An 18,706-nucleotide genomic window follows, 5' to 3' on the forward strand; every position below is an offset into this window, starting at 1 on the left:
GCCCCGACAATTATCTCTTTGTCTTATCCTTGATTTTTATTTCTTTTGATGCTACTCTTGCTATAAGCAATATTTTTAATCAGAAAAACAATGGAGATTTTAAATGATCGGATGATTGTCCAATGTAGTGATTCAGTTCTAAGGTTAAACTAAATACTTTTCTATTTAATTGTGATTTTTATAAATAGATAGTGTCGGTGTGGAGTAGACAATCAATCTTCCTATAAGGGAATGGCTGAATCAGTTATTCATTACCAATAGCTCATAATTATTTCTATCCTCATTTAGGTCTGATGATTCATGGATATACTAACAAACAACAGACACTCCCGTAATTCAAACAAGTCCACAACTGCCTACAAGTCTTGAGTAAAAGGTACTACATAAACGGAAACTTCTAGGTCTAATGTGAATCAATCCAATATAACATGTCAAAAAAATAAAAAACCTTTAAGATTTTAAGGAAGCTTTTCTATTTTGGAGATGTAGGATACAGTAAGTCTTTTCAAACGCTTCTTATAATACAATAATTAAAAATAATAAGCTTTAAATACTTTAAAAAAATAATAAGGTGAAGTTTCGATCAAAGTGGACCTGGGTTGAGGTAATAATCACTCAATACCAAGACAGCCAAAACACTTACTACTTTTCACAAAAATTATTAAATACTCCTGAAAAAAAATTAAACATTTTTTTTTTAAATTAGCCTCTCTACTGGATCCAAAGAAGGGGTGTGTCACTGCAGCTCCTACACCATTCTACATGTATTCTGGTTAGAATAGAAAAAATTTAATTTAATTTAAATTATAATTTAATTATATTTAATTTAATCATAATTTCACAATCATGAAATGAAGTCTCCTAAACTTAACTCCTGACATCTATTTATGTATAATTTTCAATAAATATTTAAAAAATGAAGCTCTAATTCAAGGAAAATTAACCTGTCCTAATATAGGAATTCCCCATTCTTCTTTATTTTTTCAACTTCTTTTTAAATTTTTAATACATCTGAGATTGATTTTTAGAATATTAGACACAATTAGATTACCAAATATTTATTGGGATTATGACCTTCTCAACAAAATACTAACCAAGTTTATTTTGATATTACATGGAACAATAATATTTAACTAATTTTCATCGCCAAATTAGATACACTGCTGAATTTTTCAAAAGTAGTCAGGTTTAACATACAATTCAGTAATACATTAATAATTACTTACTATTCATTTTATATGTTTAACATGTAAAATTTGATATAAAATGTAATCTTATTATTGAACTTTTCTTTTTTACTTTCATAGTTTACATCATTATATACTATTATTACATTTTACTTTAACAGAAGTTGATACCACAAAAATAAATACACAGCTAATACACAGTTTTCATTCAGACAATAATATTAAAAATAAGCTATGCATTGTTGAACAGATGAGACACATTATTAGAAAATAAATAGAATGACAAATAATTTTTAATAATTATTTACAAGAAGAATTAAATAGAATAAATAAGCAGTTTGTACTTACAAAAAAAATTCCACATCATTGAAAAATTTGACATAATCAATTTTGAAGGCTGGCTTTAAAGTCGAGCTGTTTTTCACTCTATGACAATATGTATTTAAGATGTCTTTTTAGTGATAATTGAAAATAATATTATGATCAAACAATTTGTTAATAGAAATTTGAAATGTTATATAACATGACAAAAATAGAACTGACCTAATTTATCTAACAAAGAACATTACATTTTTTATGACGGCACATACCTTCTATCTGCATAATTAAAATTGCATACATATACAGTGAAACTCCCCTGGGAAGGTCACTTCCCAGTAGTAGACTTATCTAATACCAGACACTTTTAGAGTCCCCGGTAGTTTTTTAGTGAAGTTAATTGATAAAATAATTCTTAATAATGAACACAGACAAGGAATTTACCTACAAAAAATATTCTATCAATTATGAAAAATGGATAGCGGGAATAAAAAAATTGCAATTTTCACAGTTTTATTTCATACTCAAGTGTGACTAATTTATTTATCTGTTGTGAATTGCATCACTTCGTGCCTAGATGCTGATGTTATGATTTCAATCATTTCATGTATTCATCATCATCAGTTGATGTGCGTGTGTATACTAGTCATTGTTACGGTATAGAACTGTATTATTTTTTGTAGCTCTTATTATTAGCTCTATTTTCTACACATACTTTACTATATGTTCAATTTTGTATATTTTATCAAAATCGTTACAACCATTGATACCACAACTTAAAATATCTCAAAATTGTAAATGCTTGACATTAAAAAAAAAGTAGCAGTTATAAATGTCTACAAAAAGAAAATTAAGAAAAGAAAAGGAAATTGCAGAAAACTCTGTTATGGTGAGTTTAAAGCATCAGGGGGTTAGTTAGATAAACTCTGAATTCGATATAATGCTTCATATAAAACCGTTTACGGTGAAACTGTAGATCAGAATTTGGTGTGTGAGTGTAAGAAAAAGTTAAATGAAATATGCAAGAGTTATAATGAAAGAAACATTTTTAATTGTGATGAGACTGGTATTTATTTCCAGGCTTTGCCCATTGAAATATGTTTGAAAGAGGAATAATGCACAGAGGGAAAGATATCAAAAGACTGACTGCTTTGTTGGCTGAGAATATGTCAGGTGAATTTGAAAAACCACTAATAATTGGTTACTGAAGGTGACCTTGGTCTACAGCCCTCACCCCCTTGACCTTTTATATTGAAAATTTAATGACATTAATGTCCCTTATACAGAAGTAATCTGACGAAGTTTGGTCAAAACCGGTCCAGCAGGTCTGGAGACCTTAACTATGCTAAATCTCGTGATACTGAGGGTGACCTTGCACTACAGACTCATTCTCTTGATCTTTTAAGCTGAAGATTTAATAACATCAATTTTTACTTTCCAGACTGGAAAGTAAAAATAGTACTAGACTGGAAAGTAAAAATTCATGCGGATAAATGCCTTACTTTGATTCATTTTCTCTTTGTCCTCCAATAAAATCTAATAAAATCTGGTTTACATGCACCGTACAATATCTTCAACAAAATAAATAAGTTTGAACATTTTACCTTTGAAAAAGCAAAATGGCGGCCATTTAAATTTTTTAATCATTAATATCTTTGTAAATATTAATTTTATCAAATTATATTTATTAGATAAAATATAAGGCCTCTAATTGTGAACACCTCATTTGTTTAAATTAGTTAATGAATAGCTGAAATTGTTAGAGGATCATACAAATTATGCAGACTCACAATTTTATGTCTGTTTTCACTTATTAGTATTAATAATTAATTTTAATTTAATGAACTTATTTCATTTATTTTGATGTTCTGAGTTCCACAAGTCTGGGCAACATCTTCTGGGATATTTTGTAAGTGTAGCTTTAAAAAAAGGAAGAAAAAATCTTTGTTGGTTTTTTAATATAATATTTTTGAATAATGCAATTTTTTTTTTTTTTACTTTTAAGAACATAATGGATCACTTTAGTTCTTTTTTTTGGCAAGTTCTTTCTTTTCTTGCTGATTTGTTGTTTTTCAGCTTTTCTTTTTTGCCAGTAATTTCTAAGGGTTCAGATCTTCTTGCCCTTTCTTGCTCAGAGTACACCCGGCTTATTGTTTTGTTGGGTTTTGATAGGAATCTTGTTTCTTTATTTTTTAATTTCTCATAGTTTCCGGTTTTCATTTTTAGGTTTTCACGGGTTATGTCTAATTCCTCCATGTCTTTCTGTACTTCGTATAACCAGTTCGGTCTGCTTTTCTTGTTCCAGAAAAGTTCGATTGTCCGCCTGATAAGTCCGGTCTCTTCCATTCTGAAAATATGCCCTAGAAAGGAAATTCTCTTCTTTCTAAATTTATTAGTTATCGGGATAATCGTTTTGTAAATAGATTCGTCTGGAATAATTCTCCAAATCCCGTCTTTTTTAATGTTTTTCCCGATGCATTGTTGTAGAATCTGTCTTTCAATCTTTTCCTGTTTGTTGGTAAACCTTGTCTGGTACGGTCCAAATATGGTTTCGCATCCGTAAAGTATTTCTGGTTGGATAACTGAGTTATAATGTCTTATTTTTGTGTTTATGGACATGCATTTTTTGTTACAGATGTTTTGTGTTTTTATTGTGGCTTTGATGAGTTTATTTATTCTTTCATTCCAGTTTGGATTTTCTTGGAGGTTGTGTGTGATGTTTTCCCCCAAATATTTAAAGTTTTCTAGTAGATGAACTTCCAATAGAATTCTTTAAAAGGTTGGAACCAAAAAATGTGAAGAACATACAACTATCAGCTTAATATCACATGCTACAAAAATAAGCTTAGCATTATTAAAAGAAGGTTGATTACAAAAATGGAGGAGAATGCTGGAAAGAACAGTTTGGATTTAGAAAAGTAGAGGAACAAGAAAGACTGTAGGGCTGATCAGAATGATAGAAGAAAGATGTTTTGAAAGAAGAAGAGGATTGGGTTTGTGTTTTATAGATATGTCTAACATAATGCAGTGGGAAAAGTTATTTGAGATTCTGAACGAAAAGAAAGTTGATTGGAACGGTAGGAAATTGATCAGAGAATTGCATATGAAGCAAAAAGCAGTTGTGAAAATAAATGAGAATCTCACAAATCGGTTAGAATTAGGCGGAGGAAAGGCTGCTGTTTATCACCAACACTGTTCACTCTTTATGTTAAGGAAATATTGAAAGAAATAGTGGAAGGCTAAAAAGAAGTAAGCATAGATGGAAGGAATAAAAATTGTGTCAGATATGCTGATGATCTGTTGATTGTAGCTAAAGACACTCAGACACTACAAGGAATGATAAAAGCATTGGAAGTACGGATGAACGAATATGGGATGAAAATAATTGTGAGGAAAGGCGAGGGAAGGCGAGTGAGAGGAAAGATAAGGATCTTGTTACAGAAGGAAAAATTGAACAAGTAGAAAGATACAGATATCTAGGGACAATACTAACTGAAGACTGGAAAAGTAAAGAAGAGATTAAGATTAGAACTGTAATTGCAGATGAAGTCTTTTTTTAGAAAGAAAAACCTACTCTGCAGCAACATGGATCTCAACCTGAAGACGAGATTGGTAAAATGCTATGTTTTGAGAATATTTTTTACGTTAGTCAAACATGGACACTGGGGAAAAATGAAAAAGATAAGATCAAGGCTTCTGAGATGTGGGTCTAGAGGAGGTTGAGAAGATAATATGATTGAACAGAGTAAGCAATAAAAAAGTATTATGAAGAATAAATGAGAAGTAAAGATGAGATGAAAAGAAAAGCATGGGACAGAAACAGATGAAGGTAACAATGGTGCTAGGGACCTGCCACCAGGCAGAATATCCCATGCAAGTATAGCTAAATCACATGACAAATCCATTTATTAATTAGATGTGGGTATCAGTGGCTAATGACCATAGTATTCAGTACCATAAAAAAGGAAGATTAAAGAGAATACTTTATGTAAGAAATAAAAGTTTGTACTTTTCTTATCAATTATTTCTGAACAAATAGTTATAATTGAAGATTTTAATTTGATTTTATCTTTTTTAAGACAGTTTCATAACAATATCATACAAATGAATAACACAAATAAGCCTAATAACAGAATGCAGCTGCCAGATGCACACATGCATCTACAGAATAAAGGAAAGACAGCAATTAAGAAAAGTTTTATTAAATTAAAAATGTTTAAAGAATCAACAGTAAAAATATTTGAGATACTTTTTTGTGATCATTAATTCCATGATCCTTGAGAAAATGTTGATAAAATGATACCGGAGTTCTCATTGGACTCATAAATAATATATTTTTAATTTGGAATTAGATTTCCAATACTGTTTTTCATGCACATTAACATGAATTTATTCATATATAACAGTGCATACCTGCACAACAGAATTCTTTTTAGATGTATTTAGAATTTAAAAAATTAAGATGTAATGTTAATGCATTGATTACGAGTCACAATCAGATTTTTTAATATAATCTGAATAACAGGGTCATAATATCATAACCTAAATTTATTACATTAGAACCCTTTACAGTAAGTAAAAAAATAAAAATAAAATAAAAGCTGTCAATCCCTTAACTAAATAAAAAATAACAATTTTTAAATATCCATTGATAGAGCATATATTTTTTCTTTATATCAACAAGATGAAACTACAAAACCATTTCAACAACAAATAAATAAACATCAACTGGAATAACTAAGCATGCACACAACATTTATATCGCAAGCTTATTCATTTTTATTTTTATCAGGTTAATAAAAAAAAGAAGATATATTCAGTCAATATAAGAAGAAATTTGAATCTGTAACAAACCCTGTTAACGCATGAAGAAATTTGAATCTGTAACAAACCCTGTTAACGCATGTTTCTTCTCTTCATGTTAAGTGTTCTGGCTAAAATTTACATCAGCATCATTGTAAATAAAAATTCTAATTCTACACAAAAAGGATTATTACACGTGTTAGTGAATTAGAATGATTGCAGTATATTGAAATATAAAGAAAACCCAGTAAAATTGACTTATTAATTTTGATAATTGAGAAAAATCAATTCACTATATAGAAGGAATATAAAAATTCTTATCACTGATACGTGTTTAAATCTATGAAAAATTTATGATACATGTCATACAACTTTAACAATAATTCTATTTTTAACATATAAAAGAAAATTTAAATATTGACCGACATTATATGCTACAGAGAATTGTAAAAAAGAGTTCTTAAAAGATTACGTTAACATATTAAATCATAATTTACAGTAAATTGCAGCAAATTAAACAAAATATTAAATGGTTAAATAATTTATTTAAATTTCATATTATACTGTTAATAACAGAATGTAAAGCCTAATTAAAGCTCAATTTTTTTTGTCTTCAGTCATTTGACTGGTTTGATGCAGCTCTCCAAGATTCCCTATCTAAAGCTCAATAGTGGACTTATTGAGATCCAGACTGACCACTGATTCTTTCCAAATCAGCTGATTTGGAAGTCTAGAGTTCCACCGTTCGTCCTAGTAAAGCCAGTTATTTTTACACGGATTTGAATACTAGATCGCGGATACCGGTGTTCTTTGGTGGTTGGGTTTCAATTAACCACACATCTCAGGAATGGTCGAACTAACTAAGAATGTACAAGACTACAGTTCATTTACACTCGCACATAATTATCATCCTCATTCATCCTCTGAAGTATTATCTGAACGGTAATTACCGGAGGCTAAACAGGAAAAAGAAAGTAAAGACTGACCACTGATGAACTTGTCATTGCAAATCAGCTGATTTTGAAGTTGAGAGTTCTAAGGTTCATATCCTGGTAAATGCAGTTACTTTTATATGGACTTGAATACTAGAGTGTGGTTACTGGTGTTCTTAGGTGGTTGGGTTTTAATTAACCACACATCTCAGGAATGGCCGACCTGAAACTGTACAAGACTACACTTCATTTACATTCACACATATTATCTTCATTCCTCCTCTGAACTAATACTTTACGGTGGTTCTGGAGGCTAAACAGAAAAAGAAAGACGTTCACTCTACAAGCAGACTACTAAATTAATTGAAACCCTACACCCTAACAGGTTAGTAAAGTGGTCATAACCTAACTTTAAATCTTAGCAATTATAGGTGAATAAAACACCTTGACTTGCAGGTATAAGTACCCAAGTCCAATTTTAATGATAACAGAGGTATTTTACCCAAATGAAGTTAATGACAACTCCTTTTTGAAGATTACATTACCTAAGTCCAACAATACACTTTTTATGAGCAATGGTTTATTTTCAAAATACCTAAATGAACACTGACACTTGGCTGTAGAGGTAAAAATTAATTAAATTTATTTGGGTAGTTTTACCTCATGAAAATAAATGAATTAAAACTATCTAAATGCATTTGGGTAGTTTTATCTCTCTGAGTAAGGTGCACTGGCAGTGGTCAGTTGTTCTGTCAGTAACATATGACAATCGGGTAGTTTTACCACTGTACGTTTTTATGAAGTTGTTTTATTTATGAGTTCAGTGCCAGTTTCTATTTAGTTTTAGCTGTGGTTTTATACATTAAAAATGAATTGAAATGAATTAATGATGACTTTAGCTGAAAGAAGTGTGTTTAGAAAAACATTAGAAGTTAATCAAGGTAATTTATTTGATGTCAATAATATAGTAATCAGAGATGTGGTCATTTGGCAACTTCTATTATGTTTTAAATGTTGAAATAAATAATGAAAACTCCCCTGGAACAGTAATTTGGACTGATTTTACTGATCAGTAATAATTTTACTGGGGAAAATTTTTAAGCAATTGTTAATGCAGATGAAGAAATAGAGGATAATAGAATGAGGATATGTCAGCTGTAAGTTAGAGAATTGTTACAAGTCAGTCTATCATAAGTTTTTAATCACAATGAAAGACATTCAGGAAATTCAGAAAGTTTTCCACTATCATGTCTGGGTTCCTAAATAATTTCATAAGATACTGAACAAAAAATAAACATTTCAAAGTCAGGGTGTAAATTTGCTAACAGGGTTTTCCATTTTAATTCAACAAATCTTCAAAAATTTTATTGCATTACTATTTTTTCCTCCTCTATGAATCATGAGACCTTGCCGTTGGTGAGGGGGCTTGAGTGCTCAGGGATACAGAGTAGCTGGACCGAAGGTGCAACCATATCGGAGAGGTATCTGTTGAGAGCCAGACTAAGGAATGATTCCTGAAAGAGGGCAGCAGCTCTTTCAGTAGTTGTTAGGGGCGTGAGTCACAATGACTTAAACGGCCGTATTAACATCACTCAGTCCTCTGAGTACTGCACAGCTGAAAGCAATGGAAAACTGCAACTGTTTTTTTTTTCCAAGAAAATGTGGCTCTGCATTTTCAAAAGCAATAATGGAGGCGCCTTCCTTGGTAAAATATTCCGGAGGTAAAATAGTCCCCTGTTCGGAGCGTGGTGGGAAGAGGAAGGCGACTTTTGGTCGGGTGACTTTAGAGTAATTAACTCAGCGTCAAATAATGGGCAGGCAGGAGTAGGTTTCGTGATGAACAAGAAGATAGTGAGGAGAGTGGAGTATTTCAAGACGCATAGCGATAGAGTCATTGTAATAAGGATAAAATCAAAACCTAAACCGACAACGATTGTTAACGTCTATATGCCTACAAGCGCCCATGATGATGATGAGGTAGAATGTGTATACGAAGAGATTGATGAAGCAATTAAACACGTAAAAGGAGATGAAAATTCAATAATAGTTGGAGATTGGAAAAGGCAAGGAAGGAAATATAGTGGGTGAATACGGGCTGGGCAAAAGGAATGTAGGGGGGGACTGACTTATAGAGTTTTGCTCTACTGTATAATTTAGTAACAGCCAACACCCAATTTAAAAATCATAATAGAAGAATATACACTTGGAAAAAGCCAGGCGATACTGCAAGGTATCAGATAGATTATATCATGGTTAAGCAAAGATTTAGAAATCAACTCGTTGACTGCAAAACTTACCCTGGAGCAGACATTGATAGCGACCATAATTTGGTGATAATGAAATGTAGATTGGGGTTTAAAAACCTGAAGAAAAGTTGTCAGATGAATCGGTGGAATTTAGAGAAGCTTGAGGAAGAGGAGGTAAAGAAGATTTTTGAGGAGGACATCGCAAGAGGTCTGAGTAAAAAAGATAAGGTAGAAAAGGTAAAAGAAGAATGGGAGAATGTTAAAAAGGAAATTCTTAAATCAGCAGAAGCAAACTTAGGCAGAATAAAGAGAACTGGTAGAAAACCTTGGGTTTCAGACGATATATTGTAGCTGATGGATGAACGTAGAAAATATAAGAATGCTAGTGATGAAGAAAGTGAAAGGAACTATCGGCAATTAAGAAATGCTATAAACAGGAACTGCAAACTGGCCAAAGAAGAGTGGATTAAAGAAAAGTGTTCAGAAGTGGAAAGAGAAATGAACATTGGTAAAATAGACGGAGCATACAGGAAAGTTAAGGAAAATTTTGGGGTACATAAATTAAAATCTAATAATGTGTTAAACAAAGATGGTACACCTATATATAATACGAAAGGTAAAGTCTATAGATGGGTGGAATATATTGAAGAGTTATACGGAGGAAATGAATTAGAAAATGGTTTTAAAGAGGAAGTTGAGGAGGATGAAATGGGAGAAACAATACTGAGATCTGAATTTAAGAGAGCATTAAAAGATTTAAATGGCAGAAAGGCTCCTGGAATAGACGGAATACCTGTAGAATTACTGCGCAGTGCAGGTGAGGAAGCGATTGATAGATTATACAAACTGGTGTGTAATATTTATGAAAATGGGGAATTTCCATCAGACTTCAAAAAAAGTGTTATAGTTATGATACCAAAGAAAGCAGGGGCAGATAAATGTGAAGAATACAGAACAATTAGTTTAACTAGTCATGCATCAAAAATCTTAACTAGAATTTTATACAGAAGAATTGAGAGGAGAGTGGAAGAAGTGTTAGGAGAAGACCAATTTGGTTTCAGGAAAAATATAGGGACAAGGGAAGCAATTTTAGGCCTCAGATTAATAGTAGAAGGAAGATTAAAGAAAAATAAACCAACATACTTGGCGTTTATAGACCTAGAAAAGGCTTTCGATAACGTAGACTGGAATAAAATGTTCAGCATTTTAAAAAAATTAGGGTTCAAATACAGAGATAGAAGAACAATTGCTAACATGTACAGGAACCAAACAGCAACAATAACAATTGAAGAACATAAGAAAGAAGCCCTAATAAGAAAGGGAGGCCGACAAGGATGTTCCCTATCTCCGTTACTTTTTAATCTTTACATGGAACTAGCAGTTAATGATGTTAAAGGACAATTTAGATTCGGAGTAACAGTACAAGGTGAAAAGATAAAGATGCTACGATTTGCTGATGATATAGTAATTCTAGCCGAGAGTAAAAAGGATTTAGAAGAAACAATGAACGGCATAGATGAAGTCCTACGCAAGAACTATCGCATGAAAATAAACAAGAACAAAACAAAAGTAATGAAATGTAGTAGAAATAACAAAGATGGACCGCTGAATGTGAAAATAGGAGGAGAAAAGATTACGGAGGTAGAAGAATTTTGTTATTTGGGAAGTAAAATTACTAAAGATAGACGAAGCAGGAGCGATATAAAATGCCGAATAGCACAAGCTAAACGAGCCTCGGAGTATATGAGAAGAAAAGATTAGAAGCTTTTGAAATGTGGTGCTATAGGAGAATGTTAAAAATCAGATGGGTGGATAAAGTGACAAATGAAGAGGTATTGCGGCAAATAGATGAAGAAAGAAGCATTTGGAAAAATATAGTTAAAAGAAGAGACAGACTTATAGGCCACATACTAAGGCATCCTGGAATAGTCGCTTTAATATTGGTGGGACAGGTAGAAGGAAAAAAATTGTAGGATGTAGGGGGTATACCGAAATGAAACGAATCTTGGAGAGCTGCATCAAACCAGTCAAATGCTGAAGACAAAAAAAAGACCAGTATGATTCATATTTACTAAAACCAAAACTATTTTTTTTTCTTTTTTTGTAGTATAAGAATATATTGAGTTTTACGTGATTTTCACAGTCAGCTCAATAACGTCAGATAACCTAGAAAAACTGTGCACAGCCCATCAACTTTAAATATGAGCTACCAAAAAGATTTAGGCCTCAACAGATGAAACTAACTTAATTTATTTTCATCTGTTAAAAAATTTATATGCTTAAGACCAAGCAGATATACAATATAGACAAAGTAGATGACCAATACAGTTGGATCATGTACAATAACAAGAAATTTTTATTCTTTTTCTAGGGAAATATTTTATCACCACATACAGGTATAGTAATATCACACTGGCTTTTTCTGGGATTAGTATACATAATATTCCTTTTGCTGACATTACAAAAATATTGATTTAATTTTTTTAATTTATAAATTAATTATAGATATTTAAGTAATTGTTCAAAATAATCTTAAATATTTTTTGTAAAATTCACATACATATATTTTTAAAATGATGCTAATAAAAACATTAAGAAGTATACACACATTCTACATTCAAATAATAAAAATAGATTCATTGCAATAAGACAAGAAATGTGTAGTATATGTAAAATGTGTGTAACAAATGTGTCGTTGAACTACAGCATTCTTGAAAATGATTAATATGAGAGATGGTTAATGTGTCTAAAACAATATGCAATAATTGAATTATTAAGAGCGGAAAAAGTGAATGTTAGTGACTTTCATTGTTGTCTAAAAGCAGTTTATGATGATGAAACTATTCTATATAGGTTCTATAGAGGTTCTATTGAAGAGGTGTGTAATAAAGTTTTGTGCATCAGACGCTGGTAAAGAAAATATTGAGGATAAGTTGCAGTGGTCGATGGTGGATCAATTTCTATGACTGATGAAAAGCACCAAAAGAAGGTGGATGAATGAATTTCAAAATGACCATCGCCATCCAAATAAGCATATCCAAAGAAAGAAAACACATTATTCCACAACTGGGCTGTGTAAAATCCTTTCGTGGTGAGTGACATGCAGTCACAGAAAGGAACAAACTACAATGAAGGAATATTGTGATGATGAAAAGTTCCCTTCATCATCCTTTTTAATATTGCGACAGGACACAAAACTGAATGATCATTACAACCCAGAAAAAACTGCACAACACTGAACACAAGCGATACGGTTCTTTGTAACAAAAACAATTCAAAATACAACCCTCTGTAAAAAAATTCTTTTGATAGTATTCTGGGATTCCAACCAAATGTATGCGACTGACACCTTGAAGCTGGGTTGACTAAATTGTGTACGATATATACAAATGTTAAAACATCTTAGGAGATGAGTATGTCTTGTTTGACAATCTAGAGCCAAGAACTCTGCAGCACAATAATACTTGAACATACATATTGCAGCAAATGCCAAGGCTTTTGAAAAATTGAAATCGGAACCATTTCCACACCCTTTATACTAGCCAGACTTGGTGCCCGGCAATTTTCAATTTTTCTACAATTAAAAGGGATATTAAGGATATTTTACCATGTTTGATGTACTGAATGACACAGTGAGGTTGTGGATCAAGAAAAGACTGCCAGTATTCATCACTGATGGAATGAGAAAACTGTTTCGCTATTGGAAGAAATGTATAGGCTGTAAATGGTACTATTTGGAATGTTAAGTTTTTGTAGCAAATAAAATATACTTTTATGCCATATTTTTTTCAGATGACTATCTCTTTTTGTCCATGAGTTATGAATGACTATTCATTAAATATCAGCCTTCCTGGTATGCTGTGTAATAATATAATGCAGTTATCGACTATAATGCAACATTCTGTAAAATTGTGAAACCCTTTACCAAAAATGCTGATGTTTTGTGATCTTTACTTTGAAGAATTTACTGTTCATTACAACTGTCCTGTTCTGTCAGTTTGTGCTATCAAGACTTAGTTCAAAATCTTGAAATCTACTGGCTATATAAAAGAAATGTGGTGTTGTAAAACTGGTTTGTATAGTCGAAAATTTAATTTGAGTGACAGGACACATGGTACTCTGTACATCATGCTTGTTACTTGAGCTGTTTGAATCAGTGATCAGGAGATTTTATGTAAAGATCTACACTTCCACATCAATAAAGTTTGCATTAGTCACTACTAGACAAGACTATGATAACAAAGTTAATTTTTGTTAGACATTTTGTTGTTAATTAATTAAAATCAAAACTAGGTAAATAATTTATTAAAGAGTGATGGAACTAATTTTCATTTGCAATGTTTATTAATAAACAAATTTTCTGATAATGATTTCCCTCAGCAAAGACAATATTCTATAAATGAATTCTTCCATTTCAAAGAAACTAAGTGGTTACAATCTGTGGTAGCAATTATTGAACTTAATATTTTTGAAGATTATGAAGAAAAGTGCTGTGACTGGTATTAGAGTGCTTTATGTTCATATGTTACAATATCTTTTTAATTCTTAATTTATTCAGCAACAAGTAGAAAAAAGATTTTTTTCAGTAAGATGGTGCTATGAGCCACACTGTATGAGTTTCCAAGGCAACTCGGCAGAATCTTTTCCTAGCAGAATTATCTCTTAGTAAAGGAATACAATGTACCTAGCCATGTCTCTTGACCTTTTACAATGTGCATTCTTGGGGGAATGGGGGACCCTTTAAACAGGTCGGGTAACAACATTTCTAGCATATTTTGCCAAATAAGCCAAAATATCCTTTTGATAAGGAATGTCAGAGCATTCATTATCAATAAGCAGATCAAGAACCCATGAATTGTTGACAACCATTTCTAACTGCTCCCTTTTCTCCTAAAATTCTGTATTACAGTTAAATTAAATTCTTATTTATTTGTAAATATTATAAAATAAACTACTGATAAACATAAAAGAAATGTAAAAGCAATTGATGTGGCCTTGGTGGTGGAGTGGCTACTGTGCTATTTTCAGTTGAATGCTGTTTTTCCCTGGCTGATTCCCAATGATTGTGCTTTGGTTTCATTGTCATTTATGGAATGTAAAAAAAATTTTCTGTCATTATTTCACAGATTCAAAAGTTTCCAATGAGCAAAAATGTCCTTTTGCTTTTTAACAGCTGAAACAAAATTTGTCATAATGTGATATAATTTAGTTTAAGTTTAAAAAATTTGCGCTTCTTTAGACATTTCATGGAGAGCTAGATATTTTAGGAACAATCGTCACCAACAGCTTTCCCTGATAGTATGACCTAATTCTTTGATTGGGATATTATTGGTAGTTGACATTGTTTCTGCTTAGCTTGAGGGAACTAATTCACTGAGTATGATTCACATTTCTCCCTGAATGTAAATAGAAATTTTTATAAATAAAAGTATACACATATTAAAAATGAGATCGATAAAATAATTAAAATGTTTACATTCTCTGGATGTTAAAATAAAAAGTTTGTTGATTTTTATTAGAAAGGTCAAAGCTGTAAGCAAACTTAAATCACATTTTATAGCTAAGTGAAAAAAATGAATTTATTTTCATATGGGAGACTTTTTTAACATCTTTTCAGAAAATTTTTTAACCTATTTTTTGATTTTGTCTTAAAGCCAATTTCATTTCTATGATTTTAAGTAATAATTTATCATTTTCTGCTCCATCACTTACATAAATGATGCTAGATTTTTATACATTTTCTAGGTATGTAACAATTATTTTACATGGAAGTGGTTGATTTTTATAATCCAGTTTGATGTTTCTGAGATAAAAAACCTTTTTGCTTTTATAAATATAAAGAGTAATGAAAAACGTTTAAATCTATTGCTGATTTAACAATAAGTCAGAAAGAAACCGATGAATTTTTGTCAATCTATGCACATATTAAGTATAATTTAGTGATAATGACTGAGGATGATATTATGAAAAATATATTGTCACAGTTTGATTTTTATAACCATTTAGTTATACATTAATTGAGAGAAATTAAAATAGGGGAGGTATAATTATTTTTATTGATGAAAAAAGTTTTAATTTTTATAATCATTTTATTTATCTTGAGGATATATTGGGAATGTTACTGATACAGCTATTATTTTTAATATAGATATATTATTAATAGAGTGGCTGCTAATAGTGAAAATGCATGCTTTTCACTCTACTTGATAACAAATCCTTCTGACTTTATTTCTGAAATTAAATTATTTTTTAAAAAATTATGGACAGTTTTGAAAATCAGAAGTAATTTGGTGACATGAGTAATGATTTAAATAAAGAGATTTATTATAAGTTTAAAAAAGAGATTTTGTATTTTTCAAATTAGAGCAATGTATTAGTGTGTTTACAAAGAAACAGTTTCTTGGAGGTAATTTAGTACCATTTTAATCATATACTTATTATATCAATTATATTTTACTCAAAGCAATTCATTTTACAGTGAATATCTGATCATTATCTAGTCAGCCCAGTTTACAATCGGCAAACTGTAATTTGTACAGACTAGTTTATTACATGATTAATAAAGAATATTGTTATTGTTTATTGACATTTGCCTTTTTAATTATTTTAAAATTCAGGAATTATAATTTAACAACTAAAAGATTAACTTAAACAAATTTTAATAGGATTTTTTTTTAAACAAAATAATAAATATAAGAAGGGATTAATGATTTCAGACATCATGGTGATGATTAAAGAATGGGATTTGTTATTTTAATAATGTAAACTGTCACCAAGGTATAAAATAAATCAGTTACGAGGTTGATTTCTCTAAGATAATTGATGTTCATTACATATCCAATTTCTGTTGTGAACAGAATGAATGTGTCACTTGCAGGACTGAATATCACATGCACTTCAATGGGCTTGGCAATATCGATATGCAACCACATACTTCTTAATGAAGAAAATTAAAAAAAAACAACTCTACTTCACACTTTTCCTGCGCGACAAGGAGTGGTTATATAATTCTTGAAAATAACTCAGCGACTCATGTTAAGTTGTGTACAATCATTACAGTTACAGCACTTCACATACATACACACAAAAATTCTGTAGTTATTTATCTCAGCAGAAAAACAACAAAATGCACTTCAAACTAAAATTAAATAAAACTGTTCTAAGGGGAATACTTACACAAAATATTGCAAAAATTTAAAATATAATTGAAACTTGTGAATACAAGATTTAAAATTACAACATGCTATATCTTTGCAATACTATTTATTTACTTTGTATTATTACAGTACATCCATTCACTTATCATATAATTACTTAACGGTGTTTTGTACATTAAAACTTTCACTAAAAACTTTAGTTGGTAAAATTAAATAAAATTATAAAATAATTTTAAAATATGTAAAATAACAATAAGAAAAATTTAATTAATCAAACTAACCAGATACGAGGAACAAGCATAGAAGGATAAGTTTCATTAGCACCTGGTTGCAACTTCATCTTAGTAACAAATACTCTACAGACAAAAACTCCAACACAATCTTCACGGCGGGTTATTGTAGGATCATTACATCGAGCAAGTCTGCCACCAAATAGTTGTACTCCATAGCTTGCAAATACAAACATTAAGACAATCAGAAGAATCGATACCTGTAAACAACAAATTCATAAATCCTGATTAATTAGGAATAGTAAAAGTTCTTTAGTGGCTTTAGTAATTCATACCGGCAAATGTAATACAGCAAAAAAGGAAAATTATAAACCGCATAGAGATTTGTAACAGAATCTTGTAAAGACAAACTATAATCTAATTTTAGTTTTCTAATCTCACGATTCAAAAACTTCAGTTATTGAAGTTATAATTACAGTTTCTGATCTCATGATGACATGAATTCAAAATCATTTAAAACTTGATTTGATAAAACACTAAAATATCTTGTAAGGTGCTGTGATCATTCTGGAAATGTTTGCCATCATTTCTGCAGAATTGAAATAACTCCTTTTACTAATCAACCAAAAAATAAAAGACTGGATAAGTTATAAAATGCAGATCAAAATTTAACACATACATTTGAGCTATGGACATTGTCATATCATTGTGCACTTAATGCTTTAGAAATGGTTGGAACAAAAATAAAAATTTTATCAGAAAAAATATTTAAACCTTTAAAATTTATGAGCAAGTTATAATTTATATTATGATTAAGATAGGGAAAAAGATATGCAGGAATTAGGTATTGTATTGAAATGATGACGGTATGGCACAGTGAAATGCAAGCAGTACTTTAGGTGTTTCTTCTGGATAATAATAATGCCCTGCACAAAATCCAAACCCATGTCTGTGCAGTTACACCTATGCACACGTCTGTGGTGGGCAATAACATGGTACTTTGCTATTTTCACTTATGTCGGTCAACAGGCCAATGGTATTGCTCAGGAGCTTCCTGTGGAGAATGGGACCGGTAGTCCTGAACAGTTTGAGCCGATTGCAGTTGTGCTTCTGTTTCACTGCCTGCAGTGGGGAGCAGGAAGAATGACAATGATCTTCTGTTTTGCTAATGTCGAGGAGAGTGTGGATGGCGAAAGCTTATCCCCCTTCCTGATGGTGGAAACCGGGTTGGGGGTGAGTTAATGTGAACTTGTTCTGCTGAAGTCTTTTGCTGCTCAACCTGAGTCAGACACTTCGGCTCTTTATCTGCAAAGAGCCAGGGATTGTCCCACGGGTAAGAGTATTGGAGTCCTATGTCCAAGCCCTGGGATACCGGTATACCGGGTCAGGCAGTACAAGGAAGATCAGTGATTCGGGGCATGCTAAACCACCTCTCCACCCACATTTTGTGACATCTTAACTGGCAAATCTTCATGTATGAAAATTTCTATTTCTACACATTTTGTGACAGAGGGTCCACATAAAAACCTTTGTTCAGGAGGGCCTTTGTCTTCACAAGTGAAGCAAAGAGAAAGTGTTGAATTCAGTGGTATCGAAAAGACAGACTGAACTAAGTTTCAACCGAAGAGCTGTGGATGAATTCCAAATATTTTGTGATGGAAAGGAAAGAAGGGATTTTTCTAGAATCAGTCCTTCTGTAATTACTCAAGGGATCATATGGAAGCAGCCAGAGGTAAAGGAGAAAAGAAAGACTGTTGCAGGACTATTTGTTGAAACTGTCAATGACAAAAAATCATCACAGCTACTCAAAACCAAGAAGATTGGAATCATCAA

At 31.3% G+C, this 18,706-nt stretch overlaps 1 protein-coding gene across 6 annotated transcripts in view; it reads right to left on the reverse strand.

Moving 5' to 3' along the window:
- The window catches only part of LOC142330482 (sodium leak channel NALCN-like), a 48,894-nt gene that overhangs the window by 4,846 nt on the left and 25,342 nt on the right, over positions 1–18,706 (reverse strand). For 5 of the 6 annotated variants that reach the window (XR_012757782.1, XR_012757784.1, XR_012757781.1 and 2 more), the window contains one exon: positions 16,925–17,133. Coding sequence is in view for 2 of the 6 variants with exons in the window: in XM_075375759.1 (XP_075231874.1) it covers positions 16,925–17,133 (209 nt within the window). In the remaining 4 variants the exon portion in view is untranslated. Of the gene's footprint in view, positions 1–7,300; positions 7,470–16,924; positions 17,134–18,706 lie in introns of those variants that run through there. The other variant, XM_075375760.1, reaches the window with a different exon arrangement.

Source organism: Lycorma delicatula, chromosome 9 (assembly GCF_047948215.1).
Source record: "Lycorma delicatula isolate Av1 chromosome 9, ASM4794821v1, whole genome shotgun sequence".
Lineage (NCBI taxonomy): Eukaryota > Metazoa > Arthropoda > Insecta > Hemiptera > Fulgoridae > Lycorma > Lycorma delicatula.